Source organism: Schistocerca gregaria, chromosome 7 (genome assembly GCF_023897955.1).
Source record: "Schistocerca gregaria isolate iqSchGreg1 chromosome 7, iqSchGreg1.2, whole genome shotgun sequence".
NCBI lineage: Eukaryota > Metazoa > Arthropoda > Insecta > Orthoptera > Acrididae > Schistocerca > Schistocerca gregaria.
In genome coordinates, this window is record NC_064926.1 from 497,691,886 (window position 1) to 497,711,897 (window position 20,012).

General features: G+C 37.5%; 1 protein-coding gene across 4 annotated transcripts in view; it reads left to right on the forward strand.

Annotated features, from left to right (window-relative positions):
• Positions 1-20,012, forward strand: part of LOC126281182 (alpha-N-acetylgalactosaminidase) — a 123,287-nt gene that overhangs the window by 30,696 nt on the left and 72,579 nt on the right. The window contains exons 1-2 of one of the 4 annotated variants that reach the window (XM_049979881.1): positions 7,949-8,203; positions 8,560-8,732. In XM_049979881.1, the coding sequence (XP_049835838.1) occupies positions 8,575-8,732 (158 nt within the window). In that variant the 5' untranslated portion in view covers positions 7,949-8,203; positions 8,560-8,574. Of the gene's footprint in view, positions 1-7,948; positions 8,733-20,012 lie in introns of those variants that run through there. The other 3 variants (XM_049979879.1, XM_049979882.1, XM_049979880.1) reach the window with 3 other exon arrangements.

The window sequence follows — 20,012 nt, forward strand, 5'->3', positions numbered from 1 at the left end:
ACTTTATACTGAAACTCAGTCACAAAATCTTCAGATAATTTTTGATACCTTGATATATTATTCCATCTGATTTTTTTCTTTAAAATTTCTCATAAAATCTTCAGATAATTTTTCTTTCTTTGTTATACATGTCCTATCTAATTCAATTTCTTTTTTGTCTAACCAACAACTGTATCTCCATAAGAACCATTTTTAAATAAAATTCATATAATTGTCTAAAATATAGATGTTTTTACATACGATAAATAAGTTGTTGTTCTTTAGCTGATAGTTCATTATTATTGTTATTGTTGATATTATCCCTAAGAAGATCAATAAGTTGTTGTTTTCTTATTTTAGAATAATCTTTATACCTATTTATTTTGGTCTATCTTTTAATTTGCTTGCGTTAAGTCTCCCCATTTATAACATTTAACCCTTATTTAAATATATATATATATATATATATATATATATATATATATATATATATATATATATATATATATAACTATTTATTTCCAGAAGAAAGATATTTTAAGAGAAAAATTTATTGGTTATTAATGATATTTCCTGTTTTATTCATTATATTATTTCAGTTTCCAGTGTACCAGAGGCTTGAAAACTGTGGATAATAAAAAAGGAACGTTTACTAGTTTCTTTAAAAGTTATAGCACAGCATATACTGAAGTAAATAGATAAAAGGAAACCAATCTTTAATTATTTAAATAAATATTTGGGAATAGAACAGAATACAAATGTTTGCTATATTTTTTTGTAATATTCATAAACAATACATATTTCCTCTCCATTTAAATTCTACAATAATTCACATTCTTATTAGTTAATTCATCTATTAATATTGAATCATCATCAGCAGGATAAAATATAAATGTGAAATATGAAAGTGTTATATTCCTCATTTGTATCACGTAATACAGTTATATATATAAAATTATCTTAATAAAAATAAGAAATCTAATATATTTGTTTTGTATTATATACACTCCTGGAAATGGAAAAAAGAACACATTGACATCGATGTGTCAGACCCACCATACTTGCTCTGGACACTGCGAGAGGGCTGTACAAGCAATGATCACACGCACGGCACAGCGGACACACCAAGAACCGCGTTGTTGGCCGTCGAATGGCGCTAGCTGCGCAGCATTTGTGCACCGCCGCCGTCAGTGCAGCCAGCTTGCCATGGCATATGGAGCTCCATCGCAGTCTTTAACACTGGTAGCATGCCGCGACAGCATGGACGTGAACCGTATGTGCGTTGACGGACTTTGAGCGAGGGCGTATAGTGGGCATGCGGGAGGCCGGGTGGACGTACTGCCGAATTGCTCAACACGTGGGGCGTGAGGTATCCACAGTACATCGATGTTGTCGCCAGTGGTCGGCGGAAGGTGCACGTGCCCGTCGACCTGGGACCGGACCGCAGCGACGCACGGATGCACGCCAAGACCATAGGATCCTACGCAGTGCCGTAGGGGACCACACCGCCACTTCCCAGCAAATTAGGGACACTGTTGCTCCTGGGGTATCGACGAGGACCATTCGCAACCGTCTCCATGAAGCTGGGCTACGGTCCCGCACACCGTTAGGCCGTCTTCCGCTCACGCCCCAACATCGTGCAGCCCGCCTCCAGTGGTGTCGCGACAGGCGTGAATGGAGGGACGAATGGAGACGTGTCGTCTTCAGCGATCAGAGTCGCTTCTGCCTTGGTGCCAATGATGGTCGTATGCGTGTTTGGCGTCGTGCAGGTGAGCGCCACAATCAGGACTGCATACGACCGAGGCACACAGGGCCAATACCCGGCATCATGGTGTGGGGAGCGATCTCATACACTGGCCGTACACCTCTGGTGATCGTCGAGGGGACACTGAATAGTGCACGGTACATCCAAACCGTCATCGAACCCATCGTTCTACCATTCCTAGACTGGCAAGGGAACTTGCTGTTCCAACAGGACAATGCACGTCCGCATGTATCCCGTGCCACCCAACGTGCTCTAGAAGGTGTAAGTCAACTACCCTGGCCAGCAAGATCTCCGGATCTGTCCCCCATTGAGCATGTTTGGTACTGGATGAAGCGTCGTCTCACGCGGTCTGCACGTCCAGCACGAACGCTGGTCCAACTGAGGCGCCAGGTGGAAATGGCATGGCAAGCCGTTCCACAGGACTACATCCAGCATCTCTACGATCGTCTCCATGGGAGAATAGCAGCCTGCATTGCTGCGAAAGGTGGATATACACTGTACTAGTGCCGACATTGTGCATGCTCTGTTGCCTGTTCTACGTGCCTGTGGTTCTGTCAGTGTGATCATGTGATGTATCTGACCCCAGGAATGTGTCAATAAAGTTTCCTCTTCCTGGGACAATGAATTCACGGTGTTCTTATTTCAATTTCCAGGAGTTTAGAAAAATTCCCAAGTACATGTATTGCTGAAGCATCTTAAATGAATATATTTCAGAATAACATGAGGATTGTGTGTAATAACAAAGTAGCATTTGTGACAATTGGTAAAGATAATGATTCTTGGTTTGAAGCTAAAGATATTGGAGTATAAAGATACTGATGATGCAGTTCGAAAACAATTAGATAGTGATGATAAATCAAATATGAAAATATATCGAAACCCAGCAAGTCATTGGGTTTAACTTAAGACAAAAAGAACCATATTTATCAATGAATATGGACAAAACAAATTGAAGATTTAAAACTACATGAAGAATTGCTTGTAGAACAAATTATCGAAATGCAGCCACATCTTGTACAACATGAAAAAATAATTTGAGAAATATGTTTGTTATTCTGCAGTTATTTGATAATGAGTTTGAGTGTAGTTACTATGTGACTGGATGTCAGAGAAGAAAGCTAAAAACGTGGTTAACTGTACTTTCAGACACACATTCAAATGGTGAAGAAATCATAAGAATACAATGTAGCCCAAAGCCGGGTTCTGTGACCGAGCGGTTCTAGGTGCTTCAGTCCGGAACTGTGCTGCTGCTACAGTCGCAGGTTAGAATCCCGCCTCAGGCATGGATATGTCTGATGTCCTTATGTTAGTTAGGTTTAAGTAGTTCTAAGTCTAGGGGACTGATGACCTTAGATGTTAAGTCCCATAGTGCTTAGAGCCATTTGAAACATTTGTAACCTAAACTCGATTAACTTGTACAGTGAAATGAATGAAGAATTGAATCAGAATATTAATTTTTACATAAATTATTTTTCATTAATTATTGGATATACTGAGCAACAAATTTTACAAGATGAAAGAAATATTTGACACAGTCTAGACACTGTTTAATAGTCACTTTTATGAAACTGTTATGTGAGTTATCAAATCTAAACCATATAACACACATTTGATTGCCTTAATTTCTCAAAATTTTCTCAACTGTATATACACCAAGATAATTAGTTTTCTATTCTTCATACTCATAAAAATTTCCTTTTATTTTTTCTTCATCTAGTACCATTAATTTACATGTGATTTGCTCAGAATGAACGAAATCTTCAATTTTAACAATTTCTATTGACCAATTAGGTGTGTATCCTTTATCAAAATTTCTATAAGTTTACTAATTCTAACTCTATTGCCAATTCTGTATATCAGGTTTATCATTAGGTACAATGAAAGGTGGCTTATCCTTTTTGTCATTTACTCCTATTGACTTAATTTTTTTGTTGAATACTTCATTTAATTATTCATCAACCAGTTTTTCATGTAGTTCAATCCACTTGAAGAGCTACTTTTTCCACATCTTGTCTTTAAGAGTTTCATTAGATTTTTAACAACAGATGCTTTTAATTAAGTGAAAGTAGAATATTGATTAATGCTGTAATTATCATTATATGTTGAAAATCTTTTTTGTAGAATTCTTTACCATTATTTGTTTTTAAATTTCGTGCACATCTTAGCTTTAAAATTTTGAAAAGTTTCTGGAATATTTGTACTAGTTTTATCTTTAAGTGGTATTGCAAATTTTGAAAACCATTAACAATTAATAAATATATAAATCCTTTATCTATGTTTAAAATTTCCAGAATCCATTTCTACAAGATCAGCTTAACATGAGCGATCTATACCCAAAAAACAACACTTCTTATTTCACAATTTTTTCTCATTTGTGTTTATAATGCATTAATAATTTCTCAGCAAAAATTTGAAGGTGCGGGTGAATCACCTACCTCTATATCTACAATAAATTTTTAACAAATTTACCCTTTTTAGTTTTACATATTGTGCAAATATGACAAATTTTTTATCTTCCATTTTTAGTTCTTACTCTTTAAGTATTTTGTGTTTCAGTAAATTTTTTGCACCAGATGTGATTGACCACTTACATACTTTAAACATTTAATAAGAATTAAATTTATTGATCCATGCCATTATCGTCATTTGGTGCTAAAAATTATCATCAAACAAGAGTTATTCGCCTAAACAGTACTGCTTTAGCTGATTTTTGAGATGTAAAAATTTTATCTTTCATTTTCATTTCACGTTAAGGGTTACTAAATGGTGTTGGATGTAAAATTTGCAGTTCATTGACATTATACAGGGTGTCCAGAAAAGGGATCCCTGATTTCAAAATTAAATATCTCGAAAACAAAGATCGATAGAGTAATTCAGTAAACGGTATGTAAACGGTGTGTTAGAGATTTGATATTTTACTGGATTCCTGATATTCATGGTACACTGGTGGAACGGTCGTATGGGAAAATCCCCACTTCATCACTACCTCGGGGATGCTGTGTCGAATCCCTTGTGCTCTGACTGTAACCTCATGTTCAAATTCACTTAAATCTTGATATCCTGCCAGTGTCTCCTATGGCTGATTTCCTTTACCAGATTTTAATTTAATTTAATGTTTATAAGTCGAAGGAAGGTAAGCATGATGCAGGCGGCACATAGCAGTGTAAATATTGTGCATCAAAAGTGTACAAAGTACGCTTCATAGCTGTATTCCAAACACTCTCACAACTCCAGATTGTAGCAGTGGTAATCAGTCTAACAACTGTGTGAGAGACTTGTTGTCTTGTATAGGCGTTACCTACCACAGCACCATATTCTGTCTGTTTACATAGCTCTATATTTGAATATGCATGCCTATATCAGTTTCTTTGGCGCTTCACTGTAAATTTCATGTAAATTATTATTATCTGACATCAGTTTTAAAATAAATATACTCAAATAGCCACAAATTACTTCTTTAAAATGTTGTTTCGTTGTCAACGCTGGTGTACAAAATTAAAGCAAAAAACCGCTATTTTGCTGTTTTGTGTCTAATTCACGATGTAACAGACGTCTATACGATCGTGTTCTGCACGGAAACTGACTTTCCAGTCAATGCATAACCACGTCAACAATGCCGTCAGGGTATCTATCAAATGGGATCATGTTTGCTGTAGAGTCTCTCAGCCACAATTGCTGTATACACAGTCACGTATGGTGCAGTATGGCACAGAGTAGACGCCTACCAGACTGCCTGTGATGGAGGGCGATAGGAAGAATGGAAGCAGGATAGTCGCAAACTGATGTAGCCTGATAGCTTAATGTGAATTGTTCTATTGTTTCTCAGATGTGGCGACAGTTTATAGAGACCAGAACTGTATCGTTGGCAGGGCCAACCATTTGTGACATCAGAAACAGAAGACCTTTATTTGGCTCTAAGGGCATGGCAGTACTGCCTTGGTACTGTACAGCAACTGGCATCTGACCTTGCAGTATCCACTGGACGTGTTGTATCGAGACAAACGGTGTACAGGAGACTTTGGAAGAGTACCCTTTACTGTCGGAGACATGCTGGTTGTGTACCTCTTTCATGTCTTTGCAGAAGGGACTACTGTTCTTTTCACACATGAGTCCCTATGTGGTCTGTAGAGTGATTCTCGACGGATTCGCATCTGGAGGGAACGTGAACTCGATTTCAGGACTCAAATACTGTGAAAGAGACAAATACCAAGGAGGGTCCCTAATGGTGTGGATAGGGATTATGTTAACCACACGAGCACCTCTTCATGAAATTGTACAAGTGAATCAGCAAGGTTTAACTGCTGTCGGGTATTGTAAGGAGATCTCTGGACCTCATGTGCTGTTGTTGTGAGGTGCTGTGAGCCCAGACCTCTCATTGATGGACGATAATGCTCGATCTCATGGAGCACAGGTGGTTAATGTTCTCTTGGAAATGGAAGATATTGTACAAATACCATGGTCTGCTAGATCTCCCGATTTGAATCCCATAGAGCATGTATGGGATGCATGGAAAGATGGGTTGCATCATGTAAGCTTCCACCAGCCATTTTCCAAAACTTGTGAGTAGCTCTGCAGGAGGTATGGACGTTGTTGCCTCAACATGAGATTGATGACATTGTTCACAGCATAGCTGCCAGAAGTGGTCACACTCTGAGCACATTAACCAGTTGTCATAATGTGTGTGCAAACCCGTTAAGTTGGAAAAAACGAAGAAAGGTTTTGTCTACTGTTACGCATGTTGCAGTTGTTTGCGTTGTGTATTCTTTACATTGTTTCCACTCTCTTATCACCTATTTATACTGTTTTGTGCCAAAATAAACGCAACATTGTAAAATTACCATCTATTGTTTTAATTCTGGACACCAGTGTATTGTAGTACAACTCGCTTGAGCCAAGATATTTAACCAGTTGTTCAGGAATATTTTCTTCGAATGAATCAAACACAATTTTTATCTTTATTCTTATAATAACATATCCAATGAGTAGCAACAAAATCAGATGTGTCAAAATGAACTATTCCAGAGTACTTTTTTGTTTATTATGTAATTTATCAATCATAACAACACCATGAAAGTATTTGATTTCTAATTGCTTTCTATATCAAAATTACTTAATACATTAGGATACATACTAGTATGGATTACGTTTTTGCAATTTTTTTTAATTTCAGCGTTATCTTTCTTCTCCATTGCTAAATTACCACTTTTTTGTTCTTCTAATTCTTTATCGCCATTTTTTCTTGTCCGTTACTACTTTTGCAATATCATGTCCTTCACCAATGCATTTATTATGTACAAGTACTCACCCCAAAATACAATGAACTGAGAATATAGCTCCAGTAAAACGTAAATCCAGTCACTAGCTAACATCATACAACAGTTTAAGCGGTATAAAAATTTAATGCAGATTAAAGCAGGTTAAAATGACTACCAACATGATAAAAACACGATTTTTGAGGCAAAACATTTTGTAGACAACAGGTTAGCCATGTTAAGTGCACTGATCCAACACTTTAAACGAAAACTCGAGAAAACGAAAACAACGTGAAGTTTCATTTAGTTAAATTTTCTCAGTGTTTGTCTCTATTCACCTTCATGTTCCTATTTACCCCAGGTTACGGTGCAATATTTGGTTTCTGTTGGTGGTATTCCATCAATTCGACGTGATTTTCTTTATTTTGTGTTTTTTGTGATCCATGGTGTTTCTTCCTCTGCCAATAGAAATATCGCCTCAATAAGTGAAATAAAAGCTTCACGGCGTAGTACTTACAGCCTCTTTAAAAGCTGATTTTGTGAACTGATCTTGTGGAAACGAGAAAACGACCAATGTGGAGTGCCCTATTCATTCCTTGCAAGCGTAGCAGATTGGAGTAAGACTTATTTTTTGTTGATTTATAGCTGTTACTTCTGATTCTGATCGAAAAAAAATAAATTTTGTGAAATACGTATGGTTTCATTTCTGGCCTACAATCTGGAGTTGTGGGATTGTTGGAATACAAGTATGACGCGCAGTTTGCATGAATTCGATGCCTAATATTTAGATTGCTATGCGCCTCCTGCGCCGTGCTTACCTTCCTTCGACTTATGAACATTAAATTAAATTAAAATTCGGTAATAGAAATAAGCCATAGGAGACACCAGTCGGTCATAAAAATTCAATACGGGGATAGGTTACTACGAACGCAACGTTTTTCGAGTGTACATCATTTTATCTCTGGTACCATTGGCAGCATGTAATACGGTTTTTGTTTATTTTGTTGTGAGTCAGCGAACTCGTACAAGAAAAGCATGTGTTGAGATTAGTTAGAAAAATAAAAAGAATCAAATGTAGAAATAAGCAATGACATCACGGATAAATAAGATGTCACATTAAAATACATAAACCGGAATCAAACGACAGGGATGACAATGAGTCTGCCTAATCTGTAAATTATTGTTGGACGTGGATTAAACTGTTGCAGTGAGTGTTCGTGTAAAATCCTTGTTTCATTGTACTTACTTTTCGCGGAAATTGATTTTATTATGCTATCTGAATTCAGTTCGTGAGGGAAACGGGGCAAGATTGATCGAAACGAAGTATTACAGTCGTTTTTCTGGGCTTGACAAGCGTCAGACTTGCCGTAGTTACATTTTTTTTCGTCGGGGAACGGGGCCGACGGGTGAAAGTGAGGTTGAATGCTGACAGTGGTGGGAGTCGGCCGCTTGCAGCAGCCGCCAAGTCTGCTCGGAGTTACATAAAGTCAGTCAGTCGGTGAGCGGTGGTGTGCGAAGACGGTGCGCGAGTGAAACAAACTATATGACATCTCTTATTTTCAGGTAGTGTAACGCATCATGAATCGTGATGCGGTGTGCGCAGTGTTGTGCTTGGTGTTGACATTCGTCGAAGCACTTGAAAATGGACTGGCTCGCACACCCCCTATGGGGTGGTTGTCTTGGGAGAGGTTTCGGTGTAACACCGATTGTAAAAACGATCCCGATAACTGCATTAGGTAAGTTATGAGGCTGTGACTAAGTGACACCTTCATTTATATATATGAATAGTAGTGATCGACGTCAGACGTTATTTCTGTGTACAGTACTGCCTGTGCTATTTTGTTTTATAACTGTAGATTTCAACTTAAAGTAGACAATAATTTGAAACATGCTACATTTCAACGTGCTGACAAGTGTTCACTTGTTGCCTTGAGATGTTTATTTCGGTAGTTTTTCTACACAGTTTCAATGATACTGCAAAATTTAAGATCTATCCAAGATGCGTCGTTTTTTCGGTTCGTTGTGCTACAGTATCAGGAAGTCCGATAATAGCCTACTGATATATAAAAACTATGCAGTTTACTTCTTCCACTTTCCTAATCTACACTTGATTTTTTCCCATATTTCATTTTGAAATAAGAGAAAACAGTGCGAAAAATGGAAAAAAAAACATTATTTGGCATCTTATAATTTAAACTACAAAATGCAAAACTTTACAAATACGTACAAATACTGCACGAAGATAGCTTTCTCTCGAACTTGCCGTGCGATTCAAAATGTATAGTGTGGAACTCGTGTTACCTGAAAAGTATCTGGCACAAGAATACATACATAATTCCAAAAAATATCGAAGATTTAGTTTTGGGGAGTAATAATGTACTATTAGCAGTAGTGTCAAATTGTAGGAACTTAGTAAATAAAAGTTTTGAAGTGATAAATGTGAAAAGGAGCTGGAGTGTGGTCTTGATTTGTGCCACAATAATTTCTAAGTGTCATGTAGACATGCACTCTAAATGTCATCACTTGAAGATGATCTGTAAATTACTCATAGCCTAACTCAAAACAGAGGTGTTGACATATCAAAAAAATTTATGAACAGCAGTAGAACTATCATATTACATGGAATTATTTTGTGTGTGCATGTAGTCGCTGTTTGGAATAAGACTCGTACAATTCACCAAGTATGACTACCTTATAAACATGGGCAGAAGTTAAAATATTCACATTGCGATATATCATTTCTATGTTAAGATGGGGAAACTGAAGTGGATGGTGTGTTTAATATGAATATGTGTGTCTTATATGAGGCAAACAATGTAACAATTTCTTTGAAGACAATTCTCCATAGTTCTCAAAGATCTGGAACTGTCTTGCTCCAAGTTCAAGTAAATTATAATCTGTTATCGGTCACATACTCTTGTCTCCTAATTAATGGATTGACAACAAAGTGATTTTATTGTGTTCATAAAATTATATACTGTCTAAAAATAACATAACTTGCACAGGCGTTTAGGTTGTGTAGGTGTTTTGGAGAAGGTGCGTGAAAGGAAATGCTACAGGCCAATTATAATAATGTGGGTCTGACAGAAGCAGGGATGCTTACAAGTAGTGAGAAGCACTGTTAAAATAAACTTGTTTATATTTTTATTGTACCTTGCCAAATAGTAGATGCATTCAGTTTGGAGATCATGGTATAAAAATAAGCCATAATTTTACACACGGAGTCTGAAGGATATACATAGTGTATGTCCCCTGTATCAATGACATAAGTATATATTAAATAATTTTTGACACAATTTTTTCCTGTATACAGTCAATTTTGAACAAATCGAATCTTTGAAATTGAACAGTGGAAATTATTGTTGTGTTCTCTGATATAGTGGGTATAAAAATACATTTAAAAAAGGGAGAAAAGTGCATTAGGCAAATGAGCTATTAGCAGAGTGCCCGAAATGTTAAAACTGTTCTATCACTGTTTGTCAGTCCTTTCAGATTTTTCTTCTTGTGTGCCTTACATTTACAATATTTCTCCATTGTGATATATTTTATGGCTTTGAGCCAAATCAAAAACATCCACCAGCTATATTTTCCAATCAATACATGTCTCAGATATTCTGGAATGTTTTCATTTTTCTTGTTACACTTGACTAACGCCATAAGACATTATCGGAGTTCTTCACACTCTTCTATAAGCTGTTCCCTTAGGAAATTTGAATGACATGCCCATTGTGTTACATAGTATATTATGCTTTAAAATTATTGTTATATGTTTATGAACTTCATGGTCATTGTCACACATAGGATTATTTTCCTTTGTCAGATGATTTAACAATATTTAAGAGAGTATGTTTATTCCAAGAAGTACAGTCCCTGGTATCTGAACATAGTAGATTAGATTCAATTTTTGTTCCATGGATCCAAAAATGAGACAATTCTTGTGGATGTGGAACATGTCAGTTTCAGTAATGATTGACTTGCATTCAACATACAATGTAGTTGACAACACTCTCCTAAACTAACTAAACAGCATATTTAGTACATTACTAACTGGTTTGTATTTATTCATGGATTGTTTTCCCATGTTCTTCCATGTATTGTTAGTTAGTTTCCTGTAGCATGGATCATTGTGAATAAGGTGTATTTCTTACCTATTGTAAAACTTTTTGCACTCCAGAGGGACTTTCTGTGATTTTTGTGCATTACATAGTTGCAAATGCACCATTGTAATAGATTGGGTGTATTCAAAATATTTGCCTGTGCGAATGTGTGAACACAGTACCACAATTACCTGTTGAACTTGAACAGTGCAAATTGTGTTTGGACAAAAGAATAATTTACAACAGGGACCAACTGAATGATGCATTGCTATTTCTAAGAGACTGGTGTTATATTCAGAAGCATGCAATTTGCTCTGTCAACTCCTTCTGGTTTAGGCTTCCATGGTTTTCCTAAATGAATCTAGGCTAATGCCAGGATGGTTTCTTCAGCAAGGAATCAGCCAACCACCTGCCCTACCCTCATAAAAATATCCCTATGTTTTCAATTTTTCTATATATTTGAGCTATTTATTATCCTTGTTTTATGATGACAAATCCTGTGTTTAGCAAACAGAACACAGCATGTTGTTATCAATGGAGAGATGTCTACAGACGTTAAAGTAACCTCTGGCGTGCCACAGGGGAGTGTTATGGGACCATTGCTTTTCACAATATATATAAATGACCTAGTAGATAGTGTCGGAAGTTCCATGCTGCTTTTCGCGGATGATGCTGTAGTATACAGAGAAGTTGCAGCATTAGAAAATTGTAGCGAAGTGCAGGAAGATCTGCAGCGGTTAGGCACTTGGTGTAGGGAGTGGCAACTGACCCTTAACATAGACAAATGTAATGTATTGCGAATACATAGAAAGAAGGATCCTTTATTGTATGATTATATGATAGCGGAACAAACACTGGTAGCAGTTACTTCTGTTAAATATCTGGGAGTACGCGTGCGGAACGATTTCAAATGGAATGATCATATAAAATTAATTGTTGGTAATGCGGGTACCAGGTTGAGATTCATTGGGAGAGTCCTTAGAAAATGTAGTCCATCAACAAAGGAGGTGGCTTACAAAACACTCGTTCGACCTATACTTGAGTATTGCTCATCAGTGTGGGATCCATACCAGATCGGGTTGACGGAGGAGATAGAGAATATCCAAAGAAGAGCGGCACCTTTCGTCACAGGGTTATTTGGTAACCGTGATAACGTTACGGAGATGTTTAGCAAACTCAAGTGGCAGACTCTGCAAGAGAGGCGCTCTGCATCGCGGTGTAGCTTGCTCGCCAGGTTTCGAGAGAGTGCGATTCTGGATGAGGTATCGAATATATTGCTTCCCCCTACTTATACCTCCCGTGGAGATCACGAATGTAAAATTAGAGAGATTCGAGCACGCACGGAAGCTTTCAGACAGTCGTTCTTCTCGCGAACCATGCGCGACTGGAACAGAAAAGGGAGGTAATGACAGTGGCACGTAAAGTGCCCTCCGCCACACACCGTTGGGTGGCTTGCGAAGTATGAATGTAGATGTAGATTATTATATGATCCATGGATAAATAAATAATAATATTTTTAAAAGTAAACATACTGAACTGCAGAACCACATATTGCTTCCATAGAGTTTGTGATGATAAAAATTAGACTAATTAAAGCATTCACGCATAGAGACATTAGATTGGGAATTTTTTTTTCTCATGCTCTATACATGAATGGAATGGAAATAAGCCCTAATAACTGTTACAGTGGGACGTATCCTCTGCTATGTGCTTCACAGTGGCTTGCAGAGTATAGATGTAGATATAATTAGAAATGACATTAAGAAAACATATAGAATATCCTGGATCCCAAGTTGAACTATTATATGCACAAACAAAGTTGACACTCGGCGTGGTGGCTGACGGGAGCAACTGTAAAGGCATTTCCAATTTACAGTCGCTCCCATCAGACACTGCGCCAAGTGTCAACTTTGTTTGCGCATTTAATAAAGCATCGTGTAGTCAGAAAGTAAGGTTTAAATAATTCATAGAGCTACTGAAGAGCTTGTTGCTGCACGTTATAAAACTGTGACATTGTTGTATTAAGAATAGGTTTTAGTAAGTCTATATATATTCACAAGTTGTTGATATGTTCATTACCTAAAATTAGATAAAGGCAGCCACTCACTTATAGTGGATAGATATGTGAAGCACAGTAACACATAACAGAAATTGGCATTCACACTAGCATTCAAGCACTTAACTTCTTTTTTCCACCAATAGTACACACATTTACACACACAGACACCAAAACGCACACTTCAATGGCCAAGGTACTAGCCGATTAATAACTTCTGTAATTTTTCAGAGAAAATGGGTTCAGGTGCTCATAGTTTTACCTATGGTTTCAGAAGAATCGTTTATAACGGTATAAACAAACAGTAAATCTCATCTATTGCATTGTGAAATTAAGTGTTTCAGTACATATAGCCTACATTTGTACTGATTTTCTTACAAATATGGTGAGAAGTAGAATAGCTCAAGCAAAGGCTGCTTTTAACGAGAAGAAAAACATATTAACATCTAAGAGCTTCAGCCTTGAAATCAGGAAAAGATTTTTGAGATCTTATGTGTGGAGTGTGGCATGCTATGGGTGTGAAACATGGACTCTTGGGAAAGAGGAAGACCAGAAGCTAAATTCTTTTGAAATGTGGTGCTATAGATGCATGCTCAAAATAAAATGTATAGACAAAGTCACAAACGAAGTGGTTCTGGAAAGAGCAAGTGAGAAGAGAAGCTTCTGGAGTTTCATTGTTAAAAGAAGAGTGCAATTTACAGGCCATCTATTAAGACATAAAGGACTCCTGAACACAATCATAGAGGGATCTGTCAAGGGAAAAAGCCCAAGAGGAAGACCACGGCTAAGGTACATGGATCAAATCGTGAAAGATGTGGGATGTAACACCTATAAAGAAATTAAGAGAAACGCTGAAAGACGCACAGAATGGAGACAGGCTGCCATTGTAGCTGTTGAAAACCAATCCTTGGATTGACCACAACAGAAGAAGAAGATGGTCTGTATGTTCTTTCCATGACAGGTGTTTATCAACAATTATACTCAAAAAATTGTGTTTGTTTGTGTGGCTAAGGGGCAGTTGAGCTATAAATTAAGTACTATTTATGTTCTGGTTATAGCTAAGCAGAAATTGCATTGTCACTCTCTTCTCTTTATTTATAAGTAGCTCATTTGCCATTAGATAACTTGACAGAAAAATAAAATTCATCACACTACTGTTCGTAGTAGTTTGCGTATCACGGATCCAGCTGACAAAATATGTGTCATCAGCATAGCTCACAACCCTGCAGTTTTGGGGTTCAGTTAATCATTAACATACACAAGGAACAGAAAAGACCCCAATAGCTATGCTTTCTTGCAACACACCACATTGAGGCATCTTGTGGATTTCATTCCTTTTATAACTTGCTCAACACATTGTTTTCTGTCTTTCAATTGGTAGGTTTGTAGTTGTAAGGCTACACCTCTTCTCACCTATGCTTCTAATTTATCCAGTAGAATTGTATGATTGAGAGTACCGAAAGATATACTCATATCCAGGAATTATCTTGTCTCCTTCATCTAGATTGTTTAATATTTAATGTATAAAAGTTGGTACTGCTGTTACAGTAGATATTTGTTTTCTACAACCGAGTTGTAGATTGTAGAACAAATTATGTATGAGGAAATATTCCTCAAATTGATTTAATATTATTTTCTGTAGTAATTTTCCGAGCTCTGAAGTTAATGATATTGGCCTATAGTTTTTGATGTCAGTTTTTATTCCCTTATACACCGGTAGGGTTTCTGTGGTTTTCAAAAGATCAGGGAAGTCTCAATGGCAAAGGGAGGTGTGCCAGAGGCTTTACTAATTCTCGTCTGTGTTCCTTTAACGGCTTAGATGAAATTTCATCCCAGTCGCAAGACTTTTAACTTGAAGTTCTGAAATGATTGCTAGGCAGTCCCTCTCAGTAATGTCATGGATGAAAAATAATTGGCTAGTATTTGTAACATCTAAATTGCATGTCCAGTCATGTGTTTCATTTGCGTCAATTGTACTAAACATCTGTATGAATCTCTCACACAGTTCTTTTGGGTCATTTCTTATATCTCCATTTTCATTTAATGTCATACTGGTGTATTCATGAGATTGCTGCTTCCCACAGTCTTTATACATTATTTTTCAGGCTGTTTTACTAACAGCATGGTCCATATCATTGCAGGCAGGCTAGGAAAAAATCTTACCTTCATAGTTTCAGATAATATTGAATTTAGCATATGTTAAAATCTGTCAAAATTATTTTACTATGACATTCTGAACTTTTTTAATAATTTATGTTTTTTTTTCTTCAAAAATTCCAATCCATAAAATTTTGATTTTTTTTTTTTTTTTTTCTGTTGGTTAATATTATATAGTTCTACATTCCCTGAAAAGGAGGGTTTCCACTTTTAAGTTGAACAGGTTTTATAAACAATTGAATTTTTTTCCATTTATAAAACCTGTTTTATTACCACATTATCACATAACAGGCTCATAAAAATCAAAACCTAGCCTTATTTAATATAATTTTAGTTTTGAAAGATGAGTAAGAGACTCATTTTTCAAGCATTAGCCCTATAAATGGTTCCAAAATGTATGTGCAAGGTCAAAAGGCTTAAAGGTTTCAATTTATACAACTTCGTGCACTCTGTTTTGCACTGAATTAACCATTCAATGAATTATAAATGTGTTCCACTGCTTCAGTATTATCTTCCTTTGATATACATGATGCCTTCCTGTTGAATCAATAGGAACTGGAGCATTTACAATCTTCAAAACATTGTGAACAGGAAGTGAGCACTGACGATGTTGTTGCTGTCCTTCAGCTGGAAACTTATATCCAGCAGCAGGTCAATTTTGGTCGAATGAATGAATGCAATATGATTTCGCCCCTCACTTTAAGTCCAGAAATGTGTGTTCTGAATTCCTTTCACAGGAGTAGTTTGTTTGGACCATTCTTGCTTTTTCTGCTCACGGAATTCTTTGAGTTCCTCTTTGGACAAAAGAATGAGGGCTGTGGATGTGTAAGATTTCACGACTCTCGTAAAATCCTCAGCATTCTGAATCGTAGCTTTTTTTGGCCTGGATAGATTATGTTTTGTAGCATGGTGCTTCAGCAGGTCTTCTACACCATCACAAGGCCCCTTCCTATGACCATTAGCAGTGTAGACCCAGCCTCTTGGCACAAGTAACTTACTCAATTCAAACAGCTGGTAACGATTTTTAAAATGACTAGGAGCACTATCAGAAATAATGATGATCTCCTCTGCCCCTGTTTGCAGTTGAAGAATTTTGCTCATTGCTAGCAAAGCATTTGCTGAGTCATGTCCTGCGTCATCACTTACAAGTGCGACACTTGTGCTCTAGTTTTGAAAATGTGTAAAAATTGAATATGCAAAAATTGAAACTTGGTCATTACTCCAGTGAGACCCTTGTACTTCTTGTGGGAGAATTACAGACAAGTTCTCAGCAAAATCATAGTGAAGCACTAAACATAGTTCCTCAGTCTGTACATGCCCTTTCACTTCTACAATGTGCTGTTGTTGCAATTTCTTCAGATGCTGGTGTGTTGCTGCTTTCACTTACCATTTACCAGGTTCATCAATGAAGCTGTCAGAGGCAACAATTTTTTTAATTAGTTTATTTTCCTGCCATGTCGCATATGTAATTTCTGCAGGGAGATGTGCTACGTCTTCCAGGCCAAGTGTATGTATAGACAGTCCTCCCTTTCCAGGGCAGTCACCACATTCTTAAAACAAACAAGTCTCTCACTTTATGTCACAAGACAACTAATGACTTTGCACGCCCAACCAAGGTGTCATATGTCACATGCTGCAGTAAGTTCTTCAAAGTTACCACACAAAGTTCAAAATTCGCCCAGTACACACATAAACAGACATGTCTAGGTGGGTGTGGATCTACCCACTTAGATCATAGTGCATAAAATTTTGATCTTCTAATATGTGAAGTTATATAGTTGCTCTTATAAACTGTAAAAGTTTCTTTAATACTGGGAGTCATGTACTTCTTCATTTTCACAAGTCTTTTCACCTTCAACTGCCACAGTTAGAGTATCTTTTTTCACTATGACAAGAACAGTCCCATTTATCTTCCAGATAAAATGACTGCACTATTTGAACTTGAGCTGCTTCTACAGGATAACCATAATAGGGATCTGGTCTTCCAAAGGCTTCTTTTACTGACCTCACATTTCTTGATATGTCTACCATGTACTTTGATACTGATGGAACATGGTTCAAAATTGTTTTCTTGGAAAATGTCTCTGGAATAATAGTTAAAACTTGCACCTTTTCACGGTAGGATGCACAATATTCAACAGCTGAATTGATATTTGTGAAAAATTCCTGGCACGAGTGCTTTGGTTCATTTTCGTTTGAAGATGGAATTTCTACTTAGAACCGAGCGAGATGGCGCAGTGTTTAGCACACTGGACTCGCATTCGGGAGGACGACGGTTCAATCCCGCGTCCGGCCATCCTGATTTAGGTTTTCCATGATTTCCCTAAATCGCTCCAGGCAAATGCCGGGATGGTTCCTCTGAAAGGGAACGGCCGACTTCCTTCCCCGTCCTTCCCTAATCCGATGAGACTGATGACCTCGCTGTTTGGTCTCTTCCCCAAACCAACCAACCAGCCTTCTACTGAGAAGAGTGTGGTCAGTTCTGCTGTAGTGTATTCATCCATAGCTTAAGTAATTTGTCTGCACTTTCTTGATGCATAAAGCTTATGACTCGACTTCACTGACCACGGTTTCTTAACAGGACTAATACCTATCTCTGTAGTTCACTGATTCAGGGTACTAATCTTCCTCTATTGATGCGAACTCTGCACCACTGGAGGCTTCACCTTGTTCAGATACTATCATTGTTGTTATTCTGTCAAAACATTTGGAACACAAAAAGTCATCACTGGAAACATCTTCACTTTGAAACAGAGTCTTCAAATGAGAACACTTATACCCAACATGAACAGTCTTTTTTTTTTTTGTCTTATATATTGCTCTTTTATGGATATGCAAATAGTCAGCACACTTTACTCTCCTGTGGCGCCAGTCAGAAGACATTTCAGACAGTCCTTTTCACAAAACACTCTGCAACTGTTGTCAACTGGCAAATTCCTCACGAAAACAAAGAACTTACTGGATGGTCTCAGATTTCTTAGAAGCCTCTTCAGTAAACAAATTAGCACTGAACAACCACAGTACAGAAACCTGCAATGAATAACCACGACAAAGAAACTGACAGAAACTACAACAAAGTGTAAGGAATATCTGCAACAATGAAAGTGAAAAGAAATAACTGCAACTAAGAAAGTATCTCTAAAGGGTATGTGTCTACCGCTCATGGTCTCGCGGTAAAGTTCTCGCTTCCTGAGCACGGGGTCTCGGGTTTGATTCCCAGTGGGATCAGGGATATTCACTTGCCCCGAGATGACAGGGTGGTGTCGTGTCATCATCATCATCATCATCATCATCATCATTCATCCCCATTATGGTCAGAGGAAGGCAACGGCAAATCACCTCCGTTAGGACCTGGCCTAATACGGCGGTGCGCATCTCCCGCATTATTCCCCTACATTCTGTCAAGTAGCATGGGATTTCATTTCCAAAGAGTATGTAACAATCTATCTTAGAAAATGGATTAAGGAAAGGCAAACCTATGTTTCTAACATTTGTAGACTTAGAGAAAGCTTGTGACAATGTTGACTGGAATACTCTCAAATTCTAAAGGTGGCAGGGGTAAAATACAGGGAGCGAAAGGCTATTTACAATTTGTACAGAAACCAGATGGCAGTTATAAGAGTCAAGGGACATGAAGGGGAAGCAGTGGTTGGGAAAGGAGTGAGACAGGGCTGTAGGCTCTCCCCAATTTTATTCACTCTGTATATTGAGCAAGCAGCAAAGGAAACAAAAGAAAAATTTGGAATAGGAATTAAAATCCATGGAGAAGAAATAAAAACTTTAAGGTTTGCTGATGACATTGTAATTCTGTCAGAGACAGCAAAGGACCTGAAAGAGCAGCTGAGCGGAATGGACAGTGTCTTGAAAGGAGGATATAAGATGAACATCAACAAAAGCAAAACGAGGATAATGGAATGTAGTCGAATTATGTCGGGTGATGCTGAGAGAATTAGGTTAGGAAATGAGACAATTAAAGTAGTAAAAGAGTTTTGCTATTTGGGGAGCAAAATACCTGATGGTGGTCGAAGTAGAGAGGATATAAAATGTAGACTGGCAATGTCAAGGAAAGCGTTTCTGAAGAAGAGAAATTTGTTAACATCGAGTATAGATTTAAGTGTTAGGAAGTTGTTTCTGAAAGTATTTGTATGGAGTGTAGCCATGTATGGAAGTGAAACGTGGATGATAAATAGTTTAGACAAGAAGAGATTAGAAGCTTTTGAAATGTGGTGCTATAGAAGAATGCTGAAGATTAGATGGGTAGCTCACATAACTAATGAGGAGGCATTGGATAGACTTGGAGAGAAGAGAAGTCTGTGGCACAACTTGACTAGAAGAAGGGATCGGTTGGTAGGGCATATTCTGAGGCTTCAAGGGATCGCCAATTTAGTACTGGAGGGCAGCGCGGAGGGTAAAAATCATAGAGGGAGACCAAGAGATGAATACACTAAACAGATTCAGAAGGATGTAGGTTGCAGTAGGTACTGGGAGATGAAGCAGCTTGCACAGGATAGAGTAGCATGGAGAGCTGCATGAAACCAGTCTCTGGACTGAAGACCACAACAACAACATGTAACAGTCTTTAATGTTCTCTCTCAGTTCAGTGATTTCAGGAGGGAAATTCTCAGCTTTGAAATTAATAGCTTTGTTTACCTGTTTTACTAAAGGACATTGTGCATTTAAAGTTTTACTGAATAGTTAATAGAAGT